The following is a 22,212-nucleotide window of genomic DNA, read 5'->3' on the forward strand; positions in this document are numbered from 1 at the left end:
AAATTCCATTCCTAAACTTCTCCATATTCTCTCTCTCTCCTCCTGCTGTTCAAGTATATCAGTCTCACCACGAGCAAAGAAACACCCAAACAATTGGATACAGATTCCAAAAGAATTTAAGGTCAATAGTGGCAAAATGTTTCATGACAGCTCACTTGCTACTAACTTTAAATATACCATTTAAGATAAATAGCAAAATGTTCAATTTCTGTGACCAAACATTTAATTTAAAATTAATTCAATCCCTAAAGGGTTTCATCATTAACTTTGCACACATTAGGGCAGCACAGTGGCGCACGGTGCCGAAGACCCGGGTTCGATCGCAGCCCCGGGTCACTGTCAGTGTGGAGTTTGCACATTCACCCAGTGTCTGCGTGGGTCTCACTCCCACAACCCAAAGATGTACAGGGTAGGTGTACTGGCCACACTAAATTGCCCCTTAATTGGGGAAAAAAAGGAATTGGATACTCTTAAAAAAAAAATTAAAATTTGCTCACATTTACACTTTTCCGACAACCAGAAAGCTTTACATGCATAGGTAAAGAGTGTGCATTAATTCCTACAGAGGACTATGACACATGTGGCATAACTCCGAGTTTTCCCTGACACTCAGTTGATAAAGTTGGGGTATAACTGAGTGAAACAGGTAAAGACTGATTCCCAAACTCTTAGTTGTGTCGGTCTCAGTTGCAGGAACAGTGAGGCCATTACAATTAATGACAGGGCCTCTGGGCTAGGATAAATGAAAGCTCCACCTACTGCTTACTATCCAGTGAACACTGCCAGAAGTTGCATCTTTAAGACCATGAGACATAGGAGCAGAATTAGGCCATTCCGTCCATCGGGTCTGCTCCGCCATTCAATCATGGCTGATGTTTCTCATCCCCATTCTCCTGCTTGTCCCCATAACGAAAGACGTGCTTGTTCGGTGAATTGGACATTCTGAATTCTCCCTCAGTGTACCCGAACAGGTGCCGGAGTGTGGTGACTAGGGGATTTTCACAGTAACTTCATTGCAATGTTAATGTAAGTCTACTAGAGACATTAATAAAGATTATTATTATAACCCCTGATCCCCTTATTAATCAAGAACCCATCTATCTCTGCCTTAAAGACACTTAGCGGCCTCCACAGTCTCCTGCGGCAAAGAGTTCCACATATTCGCCATCCTCCCTCCACAGTCTCCTGCGGCAAAGAGTTCCACAGATTCGCCATCCTCTGGCTGAAGAAATTCCTCCTCATCTCAGTTTTAAAGGATCATCCCTTCAGTCTGAGGCTGTGGCCTCTGGTTCTAGTTTTTCCTACTAGTGGAAACACCCTCTCCGCGTCCACACTATCTAGACTATACTGGCGCTGTGCGAGGAGGATTAAGATATGACATCTATCCTTACCCATCCTGGAGAATGAATTATGAAGTACCCTCAAAACTTTGCACCACCATGATTCAGGGAAACCAGGAGTGGTGAAAACTGCATGGGAGATTGGGGAGGGAAAGTGCAAACAAAACTCACCTTCATGTCTGCTGCACAAACAAACAGTTGGCCAATTAAGCCCCTCAAGCATGTCCTGCCATTGTATTAGTTGATCAGTACTTCGATTCATCTCGAGCATGATCAAGAGACACACACTAATTGAAAATGCGAGTGTTTTTTAAAAATAAGTCATCCGCATAGATGAACACATAATACAGTCCTTTTAGAATAAAAGGTTAACATAAGTGCCTCCTTTAGACCAGGTTAGAAAGTTGCACTCAAATCAATATGAAGCCAACAGCAGTAAAGTTCCAGCACTTATTCATTCGCACAAAAACCTTACGTTACAACATTTGTAAAGTGACCAGATTAAGCCTTTTCTGAACAAATCAGTCTGGTTGAAACATATCTTCGATGCAACTTTCGAATGAACGAAACCAACAACCCACAATAAAGTTTTAGAGCTTGGAAATAATGGGGCAGGATGAAAAATTGCAGATGAAGTAGTTCTATTACAGGTAGAATACACAAATACATGATAAAATGTTGCTGTGTTGGTTCCAGATATCAAACTTCCTATCTTCAAGCTCCTTGGGACATCTCAATATGTTTTTGTTTGCAGCAGACTCTTGTTGGGATACATACCACATCACCGTCATTCTGGAATTGTTAGAACTGATAGAAACTCTTGTTTCTAATTTCCATTTACTGTCCTTTCTCCACATCCCTCATTGCCTACTAACACCCTCCCCCCGCCCGGTCCTTAAACCGATTAATTTTTGAATTTCACTTTATTACAATCCTGGAAGTGAAGTTGCGCCTCTATTCACCCAATCAACATGCACCATCGTTTTAAACACCGTTTTCCAGCAAAATCTTAGTCTCATCACTCGAGGCATTACAGCGCAGACCATTCGACCATCAAGTCTATGACAGTTCTCCGTAGAGCTATCTGGCCAATTCTACTCTATCCATTATTCTATCCAGCTTTGCAAGCCTCAATTGAAGCTTTCAGAGGGAATTGGATCATTATCTGAATTGGAAAATATAGTAGGGCAAGATGGAAAACACAGGGTAATGGACTAGGTGAATTGCACCTATAAAAGGCCAGCCCAGACACAGCATGTTGAATGGCCTCCTGTGTTCTATCCATTCTATGATTCAAAGTTTTAATACACTCATGTACCCATCCGATTTCCTTTGAAATCATTAATCTTCTCCCCTCCAACACTCTCATAAAGAGCAAGATGCATGTCAGTACCACTCGCTGCCTAAACAAAGTTCTTTCTCACATTTCTACTGCGCAGTGTGACACCCAGGTTTATCCAATTTTCGTTATTTAGTCCCTTTATGCCGGGGTCATCTTGATGAAATTGTCACTAGGCCTTTTTCAAAGGCAGTATACATTTACTGCAATGGATTGCCAAAACTGAACACAACACACCAATTGAAAAACAAACAAACAAACTGAATCTGAAATAAAAACAGAAAATGCTGCAAATGCACATCAAATAAGTATGTATCTAGAAAGAGAAAAGACACTTTATGATGTTTTCATGAAAAATAAACCAGAAACATTATAACCAGAAAAGACTGGCTGTAGATGCTGACCTGTTAAGTATTTCCAGCAATTTTTGTTTTTATTAAATGTGGTTTGATCAGTTCTGGACAATTGCAGCAGCATTTCCTACTTTCCTATTCTAAAGCTCTTTGTAATGGACTCCTTCATCCCATAGTATTTTTGATAGCTTTTCACAACATGTAGTTGTATGGCTAAACTCATCTGTTCCAACTGTGTGTCACATCAAAATACTTTACCACTTCTAATATATTTCTAGCTACTTGTTTTATACCTAACATGTCTCAGACTGGTGTGTTTTGTGAAGTAAAATGCTATGCAAGTTTTGGCGTTTCTGGTACCTCATCCAAACTGCCATCTTTTCAGGTGTTCAGAGAACTGTCATAGACGGGTTATTCATCTGTGTAGGGCATCACTGCACATCACAATCCTGTCCACAAGCATGCTTTCCAGCAAGCAGTTACTGGACTTCAAACAAGAGCAGGAACATTGTCTGCTTTTCACCGCCTTCCTAACCCATGCGGGAGCCAAATTAGTTCACTCACAGCAGACCAGGAACCAGGCCTTGACCCACTCACCTGACTTACACTGTCACACCATGGAGCTCAATACAAAATCATGATGCAAAAATCGTGATGGGCACAAGTGTCTCCCATCCAAATAATTACTTAAGATACCAAGCACAAGATTTGAATGAAACTGCTAAGATACTAGGCACAAGATTCGAATGAAACTGCTAAGGTACTAGGCACAAGATTCGAATGACACTGCTAACATACAAAAGCAGCGCAGTCATCATCACCACAAAAGTGGATGAACAGTATCAACAAGTTGCAATTGTCACAAAAACAAAGCACTGTAGATGCTAGAAATCTTAATTAAAAACTGAAAATGCTGGAAACACACAGCAGGTCAGGCAGCATCTGCAGAGAGAGGAACTAAGTTAGTATTAGTATTTCAGGTTGATAACCTTTTTTGATATGAATGAAAATCAATTAATTGCTATATAAAAGTACCTTTTCACCTTGCTTATAGCAACATAAAAATGAGCAAATATCAAGCAATTCTGTAAATATTTGCAACCAGAAAACTGGTGTATCTTTGTAAATATCATAATTATAATCACCCTTTTCTTTACAGGTACAGACCGACTTGTTTTGAGGAAAGATCATCGGCTGGAAACATTAACTCAGTTCTCTCCCCACAGATATTGCCTGGCCTGCTGAGTACATTTCTATTTTTGTTAATTAAGTTATGGGTATTTCAATTAGACCAGAGGATCTGGTATATTATAAATAGATAGAACTTTGTTGAACAGATGGCAGGATTGAAAGTGTGCCTTCAGCACAACAGTTGGACCATCTTTTGTAGTGGTTAGCACAGATGCCTCACAGCGCCGAGAACCCGGGTTCGATCCCGGCCCGGGGTCATCCGCCGTGTGGAGTTTGCTCGTTCTCCCCATGTCTGCGTGGGGTGCATCTCCCCCCAAAAAATATGTGTGGGATAGGTGGATTGGCCAAGTCAAACTACCCCTTAATCGTAAACATTTTAAAAAGAAAGAAGGGTTTCCGATGAGGAGTTTAAAAAGAGAAAAAAATGGAAGAAACAAAAAAAGAGCTAAGAACACACCAAATCATGATTATATGAAAATGCATCTTTACTCAAACGTCATGCACATTTAGGGGGCGGCATGTGGCACAGTGGCTAGCACTGAGACTACAGCGCGGAGGACCCGGGTTCAAATCCCCATCCTGAGTCAGTATCCGTGTGGAGTTTGCACGTTCTCCCCGTGTCTGCGTGGGTTTCGCCCCCACAACCTGAAGCTGTGTAGGTTAGGCGGATTGGCCACAACCCAAAGATGTGTACGTTAGGTGGATTGGCCACAACCATTGGGGCTGTTTAGCACAGGGCTAAATCGCTGGCTTTGAAAGCAGGCCAGCAGCACGGTTCAATTCCCGTAACAGCCTCCCCGAACAGGCCCCAGAATGTGGCGACTAGGGGCTTTTCACAGTAACTTCATTTTGAAGCCTACTTGTGACAATAAGCGATTTTCATTTCATTTTCACAACCCAAAGATGTATAGGTTAGGTGGATTGGCCACAACCCAAAGAGGTGTAGGTTAGGTGGATTGGCCAGGCTAAGTTGCCCCTTAATTGGAAAAGAAAAATAATTGGGTACTCTAAAAGTTATGCAGATCTGCACAGGCAGAGCAATGTGGATTTAATAATAAAACGAGGAGCAACAAAAGCAGCAAGGAACGAATGATGGAAGAGAAAGAGAATTCTGCAAAACAGAAAGGGGGGGGGGGGGGGCTGTGAAGGGGGCCTGAAAGCAAGGAGGTGGCCAAGAAAAAAAGGCTTGAAAACAGGGCTGGGAAAAGTAAAAGGTGAGAAATATTTTAATTTTATTCTCTCTCCACTTTTAACAGGAAGTCTCCAGTGATGCGTGCGCATGCGCGGTATTAAAAGGCGCTTGATATTTGGCAATTGATTGTTGATTTTCTTTTCATTTGAAAAATCTTTGAGAAAGAAAACGGTTCTCGATCGGTTTGTTAGCGACGAAATGGTGGAAGGAGGTGAGGAGGTCGGGCCGGTCTTGATTCCACATCCATGCATGGTTACCACACATAATAGACATGGAGAATCCCCTCTTGTGCTTTATTAACAACATTTTATCCCAGGCGCCAGCTTCAAGCCCGGGGGATTTATTTTCCTCCTCCCCGCCTTACCGGATTTTTTGTTTTCCAGCGCTTCTTCCAGCTCGGGGAAGGTGAATTCGGGCAGCTCCAGCGAGGCGCCATAGCGCTCCAGGAACGAGCAGACAACGGCGAAATTGGGCTTGGAGGCGACCGCCGCCATCTTAATGTCGGAGGACTCGGCCAGCTCCTCCGCGATCCCGACGTGCAGTGCAGTCCAAGCGACGCCCCGCCCCCTCACTCACTCCGCCCGGCTCCAGGTAAACAAATAGACGGGGGAGGCAGCCGGGCCAGGAAGAGTCCGCCAGCGTCCCGGCCTGCACCGCGCTGTCAGCCGGCGGAGGAATCGATCCCAGCGAGAGCGCCAGTTGCCGGGGCAACCGTTGGTTAGCAACTGCTCGCCGAGTGAGGTAATGGTTAAAGTTTACCCCGCCACAAAAAAAGTTGCTTGAATGTTTATATTTCTTCGCTTTGGATAGGGGGGGAGGGGTGGAAAGGATGAAGTTTAAAGAACAAACCAGCTGCGTTGTATGTGGTGGAAGATAAATGGCGGGAAAAGGTGAGTCTCCTGGGCCAGTGGGCAGATTGGGCCTAGCTGTCAAAGGTGAGGACCATTTGGTGAGAAATACTGAATTATTTCGTGTCCTCTCAGCAGGAGGGGGTGATTTAAACAAAAAAAAAGAGAGCCTGGGCTACAAATGTGTGCAAATAAAGAACAGTAAGAAGTCTTACAACACCAGGTTAAAGTCCAACAGGTTTGTTTTGAATCATTACCTTTTTGGAGCACTGCTCCTTCCTCAGGTGAATGAAGAGGTGGGTTCTGTGGTAAACCACTGTTACTGTATTATATATATTGTGGTAAACCACTTACTGTATTGTATATATTTGTTGTCTCTGCTGGCACCGTCTGTAGCTCCTCCCCACAGGCTCTGTATAAAGGTGGCCGACATCTGGCCCTGCCCCAGTTGCCAGCAGGTTCTCGTTTAGCTTATTAAAGCCACAGTTTCGTTCTACAACTCGTCTTTGTTATAATTGAAGGCACTTCAATTTAATTTAATAACTCCGGAGGCCTGAGATGCTACTTCTGTGGCCAGGGTAAGCACCCCAGACAACGCTGCGCAGCACGGAGCGCGATCTGCAACGGGTGTGGAAAGAAAGGCCACTTCGCCAAAGTCTGCCAGGCCCAACCTGTTCCTAAGTTTCCAGACCCAGCAGCGCTGCGTGTTGCCTGTCGGGACTGCCCCCCTCTACCATGTCACCTGCCACGTGCAACCCGTGGGGGCCGCCATCTTTGACGCCACCAGCCACGTGCGACCCATGGGGATAGCCATCTTGGAATCACCCCGCCGCCTCCCGGAACCCCTGCTCACCCAGTCGTACGCTGGCCTCCTCTACTCTGGACCAGCCCATCCACCTTCCGAAGCTCGCCTGCATTACCCTTGACCAGTCTCGACGGCATCACCTCACTAAATCCATGATGGCCGTCCGGATCAATGGGCACGAGACGACTTGCCTCTTCAACTCCGGAGGCACTGACTGCTTCATCCACCCAGATACGGTAAGGCGCTGCTCCCTCCCAATTTTACCCGCGACCCAGAAAACCTCCCTGGCTTCCGGATCACATTCCATGGAGATCTGGGGGTACTGTGTCGCAACCCTCCGGTACAGGGCGTAGAGTGCGCTAATTTCAAGCTCTACGTCCTCCCTCATCTCTGCGCTGCCCTATTACTGGGTCTCGATTTTCAGTGCCACCTCCGAAGCCTTACCTTGAAGTTCGGTGGATCCCTGCCCCCCCCTCACTGTCTGTAGCCTCGCTCTTCGCTATCCTCACCCCGGACTGTAAGCCCGTCGCCACTAGGAGCAGACATTACAATGCCCGGGACAAGGCCTTTATCAGGTCAGAGGCCCAGCGACTCCTGCGGGAAGGGATCATAGAGGCCAGTACCAGCCCCTGGAGAGCCTAAGTGGTGGTCGTCAAGACTGGGGAGAAGCACCGGATGGTCATCGACTACAGTCAGACGATCAACCGGTACACGCAGCTTGATGCGTACCCCCTTCCCTGCATATCTGATATGGTCAATCAGATTGCGCAGTTTCGGGTATTCTCCACTGTTGACTTGAAGTCCGCGTACCACAGCTCCCTATCCACCCGGAGGACCGCCAATACACTTCGTTTGAGACAGATGGCCGCCTCTACCACTTCCTTCGGCATCACCAATGGGGTCTAGGTCTTCCAACGCGTGATGGAGCGAATGGTTGACCAGTACGGGCTGCGGGCCACGTTCCCGTATCTGGATAATGTCACCATCTGCAGACATGGTCACCAGCAGGACCATGACGCTAACCTCCGACGTTTCCTCCACACCGCTAAACTCCTTAATCTCACATATAATAAGGAGACATGCGTTTTCCGCACAACCAGCCTAGCCATCCTTGGATACATGGTTGTAAACGGGGTCCTCTGGGTCCTAGGGCCAGACCGCATGCGCCCCCCTCCTGGAACTTGCCCTCCCCCACTGCCCCAAGGCCCTGAAGAGATGCTTGGGGTTCTTCTCCTATTATGCCCAGTGGGTCCCCAATTATGCGGACAAGGCCCACCCACTCATGAAATCTACCATTTTCCCCCTGAAGGCTGAGGCCCGCCTGGCCTTCAACCGCATCAAGGCAGATATTGCCAAAGCCGCAATGCACGCAGTAGACTAGTCCATCCCGTTCCAGGTGGAGAGCGATGCATCTGATTTTGCCCTGGCCGCTACCCTCAACCAGGCGGGCAGGCCCGTGGCTTTCTTGTCCCTACTCTCCAGGCCTCCAAAACTCGACACTCCTCTGTGGAAAAGGAAGCCCAAGCCATTGTGGAAGCTGTGTGACATTGGAGGCATTACCTGGCCGGCAGGCGATTCACTCTCCTCACCGACCAACGGTCGGTTGCTTTCATGTTTAATAACACACAACGGGGCAAGATCAAGAATGTCAAGATCCTGAGGTGGAGGATCGAACTCTCCACCTACAATTACGATATCTTGTATCAACCTGGGAAGCTCAATGAGCCCCCAGATGCCCTATCCCGCGGTACACGTGCCAGCGCACAAGTAGACCGACTTCGGACCCTCCACAATCACCTCTGTCACCCGGGGGCCACCCGTTTTTTTTTCATTTCATCAAGGCCCGCAACCTGCCTTATTCCATCAAGGAGGTCATGACCATGACCAGGGACTGCCAGGTCTGCGCGGAGTGCAAACCACACTTCTATCGGCCAGGCAGGTAAAGGCTTCCCGCCCCTTTTGAGCGCCTTGGCATCGACTTCATGGGGCCCCTCCCTTCCACTGACCGTAACGTGTACTTAACATTATTGACGAGTACTCGCGTTTCCCTTTCGCCATCCCATGACCTCTGCCACCGTCAACAAGGCCCTGCACAGTCTTTTCACCTTGTTCGGGTTCTCCACCTACATCCATAGCGATCGGGATTCCTCTTTCATGAGTGACGAGTTGCGTCCGTTCCTGCTTCGCAAGGGCATCGCCTCAAGCAGGACTACCAGCTACAACCCCCGGGGAAACGGACAGGTGGAGAGGGAGAACGTGATGGTCTGGAAGGCCGTCCTCCTTGCCCTACGGTCTAAAGGTTTCCCAGTCTCCCGCTGGCAGGAGGTCCTTCCCGATGCGCTCCACTCCATCCGGTCGCTCCTGTGCACTGCCACCAATGAGTTCCCTCACGAACGAATGTTTGTCTTCCCCAGGAAGTCCACCTCAGAGGGGGGGGTCTCTCTCCCGTCCTGGCTGACAGTCCCAGGGTCCGTCCTCCGGAAGCATGCGAGGAGTCATAAATCGGATTCCCTGATCGAAAGGGTTCTTCTCCATGCCAACCCACAATATGCCTATGTGGCACAACATGACGGGCGGCAGGACACAGTCTCCCTTCCGGATTTGGCACCCGCAGGTTCTCCAGTGACCATCACCACCAGCCCCGACCCTCCACCGTCTCCCTCTCCACCTTCTCCCTCTCCACCGACTCAACAGCTGGACGAAGAAGAAGACGACATACTCCCGGACATGCAGGTCTCGACACCAGTGCCCACACCACAGCCGGGACTGAGGCGTTCACGGCGGAAGGTCAATGCCCCCGACAGACTCGATCTTTAAGTCCACTTCACCCCCGCCGGACTCTTTTAATGGGGTGAATGTGGTAAACCACTATTACTGTATTGTATATATTGTTTGTTGTCTCTGCTGGCTCCGCCTGTGGCTCCTCCCCTCAGGCTCTGTATAAACGTGGCCAACCTCTGGCCCTGCCCCAGTTTGGGATCAGTTGCCAGCAGGTTCACGTTTAGCTTATTAAAGCCACAGTTTCATTCCATGACTCGTCTTTGTTATAATTGATGGCACATCAGGTTCCAGAAACAAGGCAAAGATGCACGACGATACTTTGAATGCAAGTCTTTGCAGGTAATTAAGTCTTTACAGGTCCAAAAAGCTAGTGATTCGAAACAAACATGTTGGCCTTTAACCTGGTGTGATAAGACTTCTAACTGTGCTCACCCCAGTCCAACGCTGGCATCTCCACATCATGCAAATAAGAATACAGGTATGTCCTGATGGAGGAAGCCACAGCAGCCAATTTGCACACAGCAGACTTCCTTCCACAAGCAGCAATGACCTGATGATCGGTGGCAGCGATGTCAGTCGAGGGATTAAATATTGGCCCGAACACCGGAGATAACCTTCCTGCTCCCTGAAGGGTCGCCTTGGGGTCCCTTAGTGCCAATGCAACCTCGGTTTTAAGGTAAAGGACAATTACTGCGGATGCCTGGGTTCCTCCGGGTGCTCCGGTTTCCTCCGACATGTCCCGAAAGACGTGCTGTTAGGTGAATTGGACATTCTGAATTCTCTCTCGGTGTACCTGAACAGGTGCCCCAGTGCGGCAATGAGAGGATTTTCACAATAACTTCATTGCAGTGTTAATGTAAGCCGACTTGTGACATTTTTTAAAAAACAGCCTTTATTAGTGTCACAAGTTACTGTGAAAAGGCCCCTTGTCACGGCACTGCGGCACCTGTCCGGGTGCACTGAGGGAGAATTCAGAATGTCCAGTTCACCTGACAAGCATGTCTTTCGGGACTTTTGAAGGAAACCGGGGCACCCGGAGGAAACCCAAGCAGACACTGGGAGAACTTGCAGACTCCGCACAGTGACCCAAGCCAGGAATCGGACCCAGAGTTCCTGGCGCTGTGAAGCAACAGTGCTAACCACTGTGCTACCATGCTGTCCCCTTTTGTTATAATAATCTTTATTGTCACAAGTAGGCTTACATTAACACTGCAATGAAGGTACTGTGAAAAGCCCCTGAGACACTAATAAAGATTATCATTATCTGAAACAAAAACAGAAAATACTGCACAATCTCAGCAGGTCTGATAGCATCTGTGTTTCTCAGACCTGCTGAGATTGTGCAATATATTCTGTTTTTTCTCGGTTTTAAGGTCTTTTCCAAAAGATGGCACCTCTGACAATGCAGCAGCCCCTCCGTGCCGCACTGGATTTTTAGCTTTGATTTTGTTCCCATATTTGGGTCCTGGAGTGAGACTTGAACCTGCAGCCTTTTGATTCAGAGGTATTGGTGCTAATTCTGAGCCATAACTCATTTGGAATGTTACCGGACCCTTTGGTCCAAAATCTGATAACTTCACAAGAAGTTGTGTTTGTGAAAAGATGAATGCTATTTTTTATTCTTTCACAGGATGTGTGCATCACTGGCTAGTCCAGCATTTGTTGTCCATCCATATTTTCCGTTGAGAGGGTAGTGGGTGAGCTGCCTTCTTGAACTGCTGCAGTCCCCCATGTGGGGAGGAAGTTCTAGGATTTTGACCCAGCGACAGTGAAGGAATGGTAATATAGTTCTCACCCCAGATTCCTTGGCAACTTAACTATAACGTCACTTGTTAAAAATGTTAGGCTACCATAGATCCGGTTCCAACTGTCTATGTAAGCAAATCCCATTTCTTGTACAGCTGGAGTAGACTTGTTGTCCTTTGTTAATTTACACTATAACTTAGCTTGGAGATCTGTCAGTGCATTTCCCATTTCACCATACAGACTGGATATTGTACCCTCAGACATGGCCTCTCCTGCCTTTGCATTGTGTTCAAAGGTGGCTGAGAAACCCCAGAGCAGACTGTTGAGCTGTTTTACTTCATGGACAAGTAAATGTTGAGAACAGCAAGTGTGCTCATAGTTAATTCAAATCATTACATCTTATGTAATAGAACCATAGAAAAGGTTATAGTGCAGAAAGAGGCCATTCAGCCCATCATGTCTGCTCCTGCCAAAAAAAGAGAAAAAAGAAGTTAGCTGCTCATTTTATTTATTTTTTAAATTTAGAGTACCCAATTATTTTTTTCCAATTTAGTGAGGTCAATCCACCTACCCTGCACATCTCTGGGTTGTGGGGGTGAAATCCACGCGGACACGAAGAGAATATGCAAACTCCACTCAGACAGTGACCTGGAGCTGGGATCGAACCTGGGTCCTCAGCGCCGTAGGCAGCAGTGCTAACCACCGCCCCACCGTGCGCCCCTAGCCACAGATTTTAATCCCATTTTCCAGCACCGGGCCTTGTAGGTTACAGAACTTCCGATGCAGATCCAGGGATCTTTTAAATGATTTGAGCATTTCAACCTCAACTTTAGGCAATGAATTCCAGACGCCCACCATCCTTTAGGTGAAAAAGCTTTTTCTCATGTCCCCTCTAATCCTTCTACCAATCACCTTAAATCCCCTGGTAATTGACCCCTCAGCTCAGGGGAAACAAATTTTCCCTGTCTTGGTCCCTCATAATTCTGTACACGTCATTAGGTTACCCCTTAGCCTTTTGTTCTAAGGAAAACAACCCTGGCTGATCCAACCTCATCCAACCTCAGAGATGCAGCTTTCAAGCTGTGGCAACATATAACAGCATTGAATTTTTAAAAAAATATTTAATTTGACTTGGCAATGCCAGCAAATGTTAGTGCATTTACTGGATTTCCCCATGTCAGGAGGCCACCTTGATAAACTTAAAATAACTTCCAACTACCCACCGTGCATTCTGACCCTCTCTAACTGGCAAAACAAATGCCCATGCAACTTTCTGTTCAAGATTCTGACTGATTTTGTGTACATAATATTGTTTCTAACCATCTCCCATGTTCATTCTCACCCAGGCTTTCTACAATTGCAGCAAAGCCTCTTTACTCCTGTACTCCGATCCTCTTGCAATAAAACCAACATTCCATTAGCCTTCCGAATTGCGTGCTGCACCTGCGTGTTAGCCTTCAGTGATTTATTGACTGGGACACCCAAAGTCCCTTTGTACATCTACACTTTTTAGTCTCTTACCACTTAAGAAATACTCTGCACATCTGTTCCTTCTACCAAAGTGGGTACCGTCACATTATCTTCCATCTGTCATGTTCCTGCCCACTCACTAAGTCTGCCCAAATCCCCCTGAAGCTGCTGTGTATCTTCTTCACAACACACACTCCCACCTAGCTTTTTGTCATCCACAAACTTGGAAATATTGCATTTTGAGCTCCACTCACAATATATATGAATGATTTGGATGTGATGTTAGTATGCATGCTGAAGCTGATCCTATGTCTTTGGATGATGTCTCCAAGTAACAATACCCCGGAGCAAAAGGTGGGATGAAAGAACAGCTTGTGGGTGTACCCCACAGTAAAAGTGAGGGGTAGGAAAAGGAGTTTTTGTCAGAACTGTAATTGAAAGGGCAGCACTGTGGCGCAGTGGTTAGCATTGCTGCCTCACATCGCTGAGGTCCCAGGTTTGATCCCGGCTGTGGGTCACTGTCCATGTGGTGTTTGCACATTCTCCCAGTGTCTGCGTGAGTCTCACCCACACAACCCAAAGATGTGCAGGGTAGATGGATTGGCCACGCTAAATTGTCCCTTATTGGAAAAAATGAATTGGGTACTCTAAATTTATGTATTGAATTAGAACTGTAATTGAATATTTGGTCAAATAGAGACAGTGTGAAACATATATTACAGCTCGGAGTGTTTAGAATCAAACTCTATTTACAACCTTCAATATTAATACCAGTCCTCCTTAAGACCAATATAGAACTGCAAGGGAAAAAAATACATTTTTATTTATGTCAGATTTTGTGTCTGGTTTGCATTTTAAACTAAAAGAATTTCCAGATGTCTCACTTAAAACTGGGTGGAAACAACCGTACTTTTAACACCGTTTCTGTTATTTATAAAACAAAGCGTTACCCATTTCTTTCTCTGGCCAATTTCCTCCCTTTCTGTTGTAAGCTGTACCCTAGCAGGGAGTTAACGGTTCGTTGGATGCTTGTTACTCTTCAAAGTCTTGTAGAGACAGCTAACCATTCATAAGCAGAATTGGCAAATTCCATTATCCAGTTTGTGTGGAGTTTGTCACATTCTTTAATTCTATCCTCTTCATCAGTTGAATTTACACCATGGTTGCTAAATGGCGATGCAAAGGAAAAAACATTGCACTTACTTAGCAATTTTCACACCAGAACATCCCAAAGTGTTTTGCAAGTAATGGAGTACTGTTGGAAATGTGACAATAGAAATGTGGCAGCCAATTTGCACACAGCAAGCTCCCACAAACAGCAATGTGATGACCAAACAATCTGCTTTGGTGGTGTTTTTAAAAAAAATTTAGAGTACCCAATTCATTTTTTTCCAATTAAGGGGCAATTTAGCGTGGCCAATTCACCTAACCTGCACATCTTTGGGTTGTGGGGGCGAAACCCACGCAAACACTGGGAGAATGTGCAAACTCCACACCGACAGTGACCCAGAGCCTGGATCGAACCTGGGACCTCGGCGCCATGAGGCTGCAGAGCTACCACTGCGCCACCCTGCTGCCCTTTGGTGATGTTGTTTTGAGAATTAAATATGACTCCGGTTACCAGGAAGAACTCTTTTTCTCAAAATATTCCATCTAATGGGGCCGGTGCGGCACTCCTTCAGTGCTACACTGGAGTGTCAACTATTGGCACCAACGTGACTTGATTATCACACAAAGATGCAATCTGCCCAGTCTTCTCCATACCCACAGCAACCACAGTGCAGATTGCGATACTGACCATTCTCCTGTCAGCAGCAGGATGAAGGTGCAACCCCAAAAGTTTCAAAGCTCCAAATAAAGTGGCCCGCAATGTCCCGTGTACAAGAAATGCCAAGTAGCAGCACTTTGCATTGGCGTTTGGGTGATTGCTACCCACCAAAGGCTTACCGGAAATGCCACTGTTAATATTGAAGCTAGGAAGTCGCTGAGTTCAATCATTCATGCAAGAGTATTAATAACATTTGGTAAAGGTGGAACCTGCAACATAGATCGGCCTACTCAGCTAAGATGACATATATCTTTGAAGCAAAAATTAAAGCCTATTTGGTGCACAACATAACCCACCTGCTGGAACACACCATGACTTGAAAGTAGTTAAGACAATTGTGCAAAAGTCAGAGAACACTGCAAATAAACATTGGACCAGTGTATGTTAAGAAATCAATACTGCCTGTGACAATGGAAATCCAAACATTATGTATGATGGAATGAAGAGGGCACTTGGTCTGACCATCACTAAAGATATTCACCCTGCTGAAATTGGCAAATGGTAGAGTCACCACTGGCAAAAGCAAACAGATGTCCTGCCGGGTTGAAAACCACTGAGCTGCAGTTGCTTGAAATTTCCCAGTATGTGACTACACTCACATCTTCTTGTCATGGCTGAGTGAGATGAAGAGCACTTCTGACCATAGTGTACAAAATACTAATTAGGAGCAAGGGTAGACCATTGACCATGCTAAATTGTCGCTTAGTGTCCAAAGATCATGTTAGGTTAAGGGGTGATTGGGATAGGGTGGGGAAGTGGGCTTGGGCAGTGAGTGCTCTTTCAGAGGGTCAGTGCAGACTCGATGGGCCAAATGGCCTCCTGCACTGTAGGTATTATGATTTGGTCCTTTGAGTCAATTCCACCATTCAATAAGGGATGAGTTCCCTCATCACTTGAGCTCAAAAAAGCCATTGATTGCTTAGCAAGCTGAAAGGAACCTGACATGGATATAATTTTAGCCGAGCAGTCCAAGCACGGAAAATCCAACCTCCTGCCACATTTTCACCTTCTCTGTTGAGAGAAAGGATCTGTTTCCCAATACTTTATTCATAAAATGTGTAAGAGTATATTCCATCTATTTCAAAGAGAATATTATAGAAAATGAAATAAAAATTTAACATGTTCCACTCATAGAATTTTATTCAGAGAATTTCCAGTGCAGAAGGAGGCCGTTTGGACCATTGAGTCTGCACCGGCTCTTGGAAAGAGTAACGTGGTGGAGCCACCCATCTGAAACAAAGACTCTCCTCTTTTATTTATGTTTTTTGTCCCTTTCTTCCCCTTTGTGTTGATCTATCTTTGTATGTGTGTGTGTAGAGGGTGCGGGTTAGGTTAAAGTGGGAGATTAGAAATTAGATAATAGTTAACCAGTTGTATTTGCTGCAAATTTCATTGTTGTTGGTATAAATAAAAAGTAATTGTGTTTAAATTTACAAATCTGGTGACTAATTGTTGAGCAGCCAAGGGCCAAAGATTTTGGGTATTCTAAGGATTATTGGTTAATTTGCTTGTGTTGTGACTCTGGGTCAAGTGGGGCTGGAATTGATGATGCACTCGCCCAGGGTGGCATAACAGCAATCCGGTAGAGTCAACATGATTTCGTGAGAGGACAATCATGCTTACCAACCTTTTGCAGTTCATAGAATTTACAGTGCAGAAGGAGGCCATTTGGCCCATCGAGTCTGCACCGGCCCTCAGAAAGAGCACCTAAGCCCATGCCTCCACCCTATCCCAGTAACCCCACCTAACCTTTTGGACATTAAGGGAATTTTAGCATGGTCAATCCACCTAACCTGCACACCTTTGGATTGTGGGAGCAATCCGGAGGAAACCCACGCAGACACGAGGAGAAAGTGCAAATTCCACACAGTTACCCGAGGCCAGAATTGAAGCCGGGACCCTGGAGCTGTGAGGCAGCAACACTAACCACTGTACAACCGCCTTTGAACAAGTAACACGTGCTGTGGATAAAGGGGAACTGGTACTTAGATTTCCAGAAGGCATTTGGTAAGGTTCCAAATCAAAGGTTATTGCGGAAAATAAAATCTCATGGTGTAGTGGGTAACACATTGGCATGGATAGAAGATTGGCTAGCTAACCGGCACAGACATGATGGACCAAAGGGTCTCTTTCTGTGCTGGAAAGCTCAATGGCGGGATTCTCCGGCCACGCCCGCCGGCAACCGGAAATTCCCACCCGAGGTCAATGGATCTTTACATGGTCCGCGTCCCGCCCATGGCAATCTTGTGGTGGACCGGGCGGAAGAAACAGAGTTAATGCATAAATGGGTCATTTTCTGGTTGGCGGGATGTAACGAGTGGTATGCCAAAGGGATAGGTGCTGGGTCTTCAACTTTCATAACTTACACAAGTGACTTGGAACACTTGCTGATGATACCGAGATAGGTTGGAAAATAAATAAGATCAAGAAGAAATGGGAAGCGGAGTTGGGAGAGGAGATCAATTGGGGAGTATGGAGTGAGGCACTGTGAAGGGACCTCCTCTTGTGCAAGGATGAGCCTGATACAGTTTAAGGTGGTGCAAGGGTGCATTTGACTCGGGCGAGAATGAATCGGTTCCTTCAGTGGGTACCAGGTGAGTGAGAGGTGTGGGTGGGGGCCAGCGAATCATGCGCACACGTTTTGGCGTTGTGCAAAAATTGGGAAAATTCTGGGCGGGAGTGTTCATGGTCTTAGCCAGGGTAGTTGAGGGGGAGGTGGACCCAGACGGACCCTTTGGTGGTGATATTTGTGGTTTCCGAGAAGGCGGAGCTCATGGAGAGGAGGAAGGCCGATGTCGTGGCCCTCGCCTCTCTGATTGCATGGCGGTGGATTTTGCTGGAGTGGCAGTCGGCATCGCCACCGGGGGTAGCGGCATGGTTGGGTGACCTGTACCTCCTGCGGTTAGAGAAGATAAAGTATGAGTTAAGGGGCTCAGCAGGGGGGTTTGAGAAAAGGTGGGGGATGTTTGTGACTGTGTTTAAGGAGCTGTTCGTCGCAGGGGAGGTGGGGGTGGAAAAGGGGGAAAATCTGTAAGACTGTAGTTGATTGTTCGGAAGTATGTTTCCCCGGATGTTTATTTGCTGTGACCTGTTTTGATACATGTTTGCAATAAAATAATTTTTTTTTTACAAAGGTAGGAAAATAAATTAAGAGGGCTACAAAGTAATCTAGATAGGTTATTTTTTTTTTTTTAAATTTAGAGTACCCAATTCATTTTTTCCAATTAAGGGGCAATTTAGCATGGCCAATCCACCTACCCTGCACATTTTGGGTTGTGGGGGCAAAGTCCACGCAAATATTGGGTGAATGTGCAAATGCTACACAGACCGTGACCCAAAGCCAGGATCGAACCTGGGACCTCGGCGTTGTGAGGTAGATAGGTTATGTGGGAAAATGTGAAATTGTCCATATTGGCTGTGGCGCACTTAAAAAACAAAACAAAAAACAGTGCAGTCCATCAGCGGCCATTTTGTGCATGGCGCAACAACTGTAAAAACGTGCAAACATTGTGGACACGCCCACCCAGTGACAAAATGCCTAGCCTTCGCTAAGTTAAGTTAAAGTTAAAGACATCAAGATGCCAATAAAATTGTAGGTTGTGGGACCAAAACGTTCGGCATTATTAGGTGTACAGGCGTGCGAGCTACTGCCGCTGGCAAAGCGAATTCACAGCACAGACAAAATCTCAGCACGTGCAAAAGACCAGATTGATGACAATTGCTAAGTTTCCACACGTATTTCATGGCATGGGTACGTTACCATTCAAGTACAAGATATAGCTCGAAGTAAAATGCCAAGCCGATTGTTCAGCCAGCAAGGCGGGTACCTGCTCCCTTGAGGGAATGCCTGAAATAGGAACTTAACCGCATGCAGCAGCTGGGAATCATCACAAAAGTCATAGAACCCACTCACTGGGTTAGTTAAATGGTATGCGTCAAAAAACCAAATGGAGATCTCAGATTCTGCATTGATCCGAAAGATCTCAATCAGAATACAAAAGGGAACATTATCGTATTCCAAAGCGTGAAGAGATCACAAGTGAAATGGCACATGCCAGAATATTTACCGAACTGGATGCCTCTAGAGGGTTTTGGCAACTGAAACTGGATGAATCCAGCAGAAAGTTATGCACTTTCAACACTCCATATGGAAGGTACTGTTGTAACAGAATGCCTTTTGGTATAATTTCAGCCTCGGAGATATTTCATCGAGCAATCAAACAGATGATGGAAGATATTGAAGGTGTCAGAGTCTGTGTTGACAATATAATTATTTGGTCAGCAACTCCAGATGATCACAAAGCAAGACTTCTTCAAGTAATGCAACAGAAGATCACAAAGCAAGACTTCTTCAAGTAATGCAACAGATAGACAAGTTTGGTCTCAAACTCATTTGAACCAAATATCAAGTTGGTATATCCATACTCACATGAGATGACCTGAGGAAGGAGCTGTGCTCTGAAAGCTAGTGATTCGAAACAAACCTGTTGGACTTTAATCTGGTGTTGTAAGACTTCTTACTGTGCTCACCCCAGTCCGACGCCGGCATCTCCACATCATGGTCTGATTTAAAGACAGCACTCCCAACAGCATCAGTTCTTTCATTCTTTAATCCAATGAGTGGAACTAAGCTATCAATAGATGCAAGCAAGGATGGCATTGGAGCTGTGCTACTTCAGAAAACATCTGATGGGCAATGGCAATTCATAGACTATGTGTCAAGAGCGATGATTGATTCCGACTGAACAGCGCTATGCGCGAATAGAAAAAGAATGTCTTGGTCTTCTCACAGGAATGGAGAAGTTTCACAACTATGTATTCGGGTTACCGATCTTTACCGTAGAAATTTATTATCTTCCTCTTGTCTCAATAATCAAGAAACATTTGAATGATATGTCACCGAGGCTACCGTATCATACTGAAACTACAACGTTATGACTTTGAGCTTGTATACACACCCGGTAAAGACCTTGTGGTAGTTGATTCACTGTTGCGTGCAACTGAAGAAGGTTCTGTATGAATGATATAATCCTGGCAATCGAAGCTCAAGCTAACTTTATAGAAGAAAATCTACCTGTCTCAGATGAAAAACTGAAATTAATAAAAGGAGAAACAGCTGTTGCTCGTTTTAGCCTTAGTTTAATTGCTCTTGTTCTATCACCTTTGCTCTTGAGTCGCCATGTATCTTTTTGATACCGCCACGTGGTTCAAATCAATAATCCAACACACTGGGCTAAATCGCTGGCTTTTAAAGCAGACCAAGGCAGGCCAGCAACACGGTTCAATTCCAGTACCAGCCTTCCCGAACAGGCGCCAGAATGTGGCGACTAGGGACTTTTCACAGTAACTTCATTGAAGCCTACTTGTGACAAGCGATTTTCATTTCATTTCATTTCACACCGCTTAGTAAGAGTTAAATCAACACACATTTATTATATACAGCAATCAATACTTATACATTAGTTCTACTTCTAAGCTACTTCCTACAACTAACAGGCCAATACTTAACTTTGGAAATGGCCCACCAGGTCAGGGAAACGAATGGCCTTTCGAATGGGTTCTGAGCCTGCGGGATTCAAAGCTGGTACAGGTCGATAGCCAGGAGCGCCTATCTCGTAGCGAGCGTTGGAGTAAGACTTACGATTCTAGCGGCTGTTGTAGAAGGTCAGCAGAAGGGTCTCTAAGGGTGCGGAGAGGAGAAGAAGGGTCGATTTGAACTTGGACTCTATTCTTATAGTCCCCAGGGGCTTCCTGCCTTTCGGGGCGGACCCTGTACCTGGTTCCAAGTGATTGGACTTCGTCCCAATCACTTGGTTCGATGTTCTCCAATGCTGGAGCAATTCCTTTTTTGATGGGCGGTTTTGGGGTGGTCGTTCACCTCTCTTTGTGTAGGCTCCTGCTGGCGTCAAAAAGTCTGGGTTGGCTTTGTGTGTCTAATTTGTTGCACATTGTTCCCGGGGATTGCTCATTTATATTCAGATGGCTGCTGTGTTGTTATGTTGATGGCTGCAGGTATCTATTCTGTCCGGCCTCCCCAGAGGCGAATTCACAGTTTTACCTGCAGCTGCCTGTTTGAGTCCTGTTGGCTGATTTTCCCATCAGCCTCTTCCGTATTACAGCATGTGATGCGTTATATGAGAGATGGTTGGCCTAAAGGTAGTTGTCCTAGCTACAGGAACATTCAAGCCTACCTGAGCATCATCAATGGATTTCTGCTTGGGCAAGACCGGATCATAATTCCGACTTTGTTAAGGAACATGATCCTCCATAAGGTGCATGAAGGGCATCTCGGGATGGAAAAGTGCAAAAGAAGAGCTTGACAATGAAGTCTTTTTGGCCAGGCATAAATGAAGACATCACTAATCTTGTAGCAGAATGTGAAACATGTCACAGCAACAAAAAGAAACATTGACGATGCATCAACTAGTCAAGACTCCATGGTCAAAAGTTGGCATTGGTCAATGGCCATGGTCAAAAGCTTCCATGGTAAGGATTATCTACTAATCATTGATTACTTCTCGAACTACCCCGAGGTGATCAAATTGCCCAATTCTAGTTCATAAAAGTAACCAAAGAAGTATTTCGCCAGACATGGGATACTATTTACTATATTGACAGTAGATCTTCTGTCCATGTTTTCGCAGTGTGATTGGACAGAATTTTCAGAAAAATATGATTTTCAGCACATTACTTCAAGCCCAACATTACATCCATAGTCGAATGGGAAAGCTGAAAAAGGGGTTCACATAGCAAAGTAATTGTTAAAGAAATTGTTGGATTCAGGAAGCGATCCATTTTTAGCTCTACTCAGCTACAGCATTAGCAGCAGGTTTGTCACCAGCTACGTACTAATAGTAGATCCTAATCATGATGATGCTGTGAAGAAGATGGAACAGAACAAAAAGAGTCAACAGCATTACTACAACAGGACAGCTAGGGATCCAGTGACGCTAGAACCAGGTGATGATGTAATGGTACGGATTCCAACTGGAGGATGCTCTTGTACGGCACGTGTGATTCACCAAGCAGCTCCACACTTGCGTTGTTCTGATGAGTGAAGGTTCTATGCTATTTAGGAATAGGAGGGCACTTTTCAAAGTAAAGACAGCTCAACCTGTATTTCCATGAATAGAGTTTGACACAGAACTACTCAAATCAACGACTACAACTTCTACAAAACAGGGAGATGTTATCACACCAGAAGAGACAAAGACATCTGATGAAAGACCACAATTGACCAGGTCCACTCACATCAAAAAGAAGCCGGGCAGACTCAATTTGTGAACTGTAAAAATACAAAATTGTTAGCAATTAACAAT

General features: G+C 45.6%; 2 protein-coding genes across 6 annotated transcripts in view; one reads left to right on the forward strand and one right to left on the reverse strand.

Annotated features, from left to right (window-relative positions):
• Window positions 1-5,914, reverse strand: part of rsf1a (remodeling and spacing factor 1a) — a 97,790-nt gene extending 91,876 nt beyond the window's left edge. The window contains exon 1 of the mRNA XM_072477434.1: window positions 5,780-5,914. Within this exon, the coding sequence (XP_072333535.1) occupies window positions 5,780-5,909 (130 nt within the window). The 5' untranslated portion in view covers window positions 5,910-5,914. The remainder of the gene's footprint in view (window positions 1-5,779) is intronic.
• A 50-nt stretch (window positions 5,915-5,964) lies between these two features.
• Window positions 5,965-22,212, forward strand: part of aamdc (adipogenesis associated, Mth938 domain containing) — a 56,603-nt gene continuing 40,355 nt past the window's right edge. Inside the window, exons 1-2 of one of the 5 annotated variants that reach the window (XM_072477437.1) lie at window positions 5,965-6,156; window positions 11,480-11,628. Coding sequence is in view for 2 of the 5 variants with exons in the window: in XM_072477435.1 (XP_072333536.1) it covers window positions 6,293-6,305 (13 nt within the window). In the remaining 3 variants the exon portion in view is untranslated. The other 4 variants (XM_072477439.1, XM_072477436.1, XM_072477435.1 and 1 more) reach the window with 4 other exon arrangements.

The sequence above is a fragment of the Scyliorhinus torazame genome, chromosome 15, assembly GCF_047496885.1.
Source record: "Scyliorhinus torazame isolate Kashiwa2021f chromosome 15, sScyTor2.1, whole genome shotgun sequence".
Classification (NCBI taxonomy): Eukaryota; Metazoa; Chordata; class Chondrichthyes; order Carcharhiniformes; family Scyliorhinidae; genus Scyliorhinus; species Scyliorhinus torazame.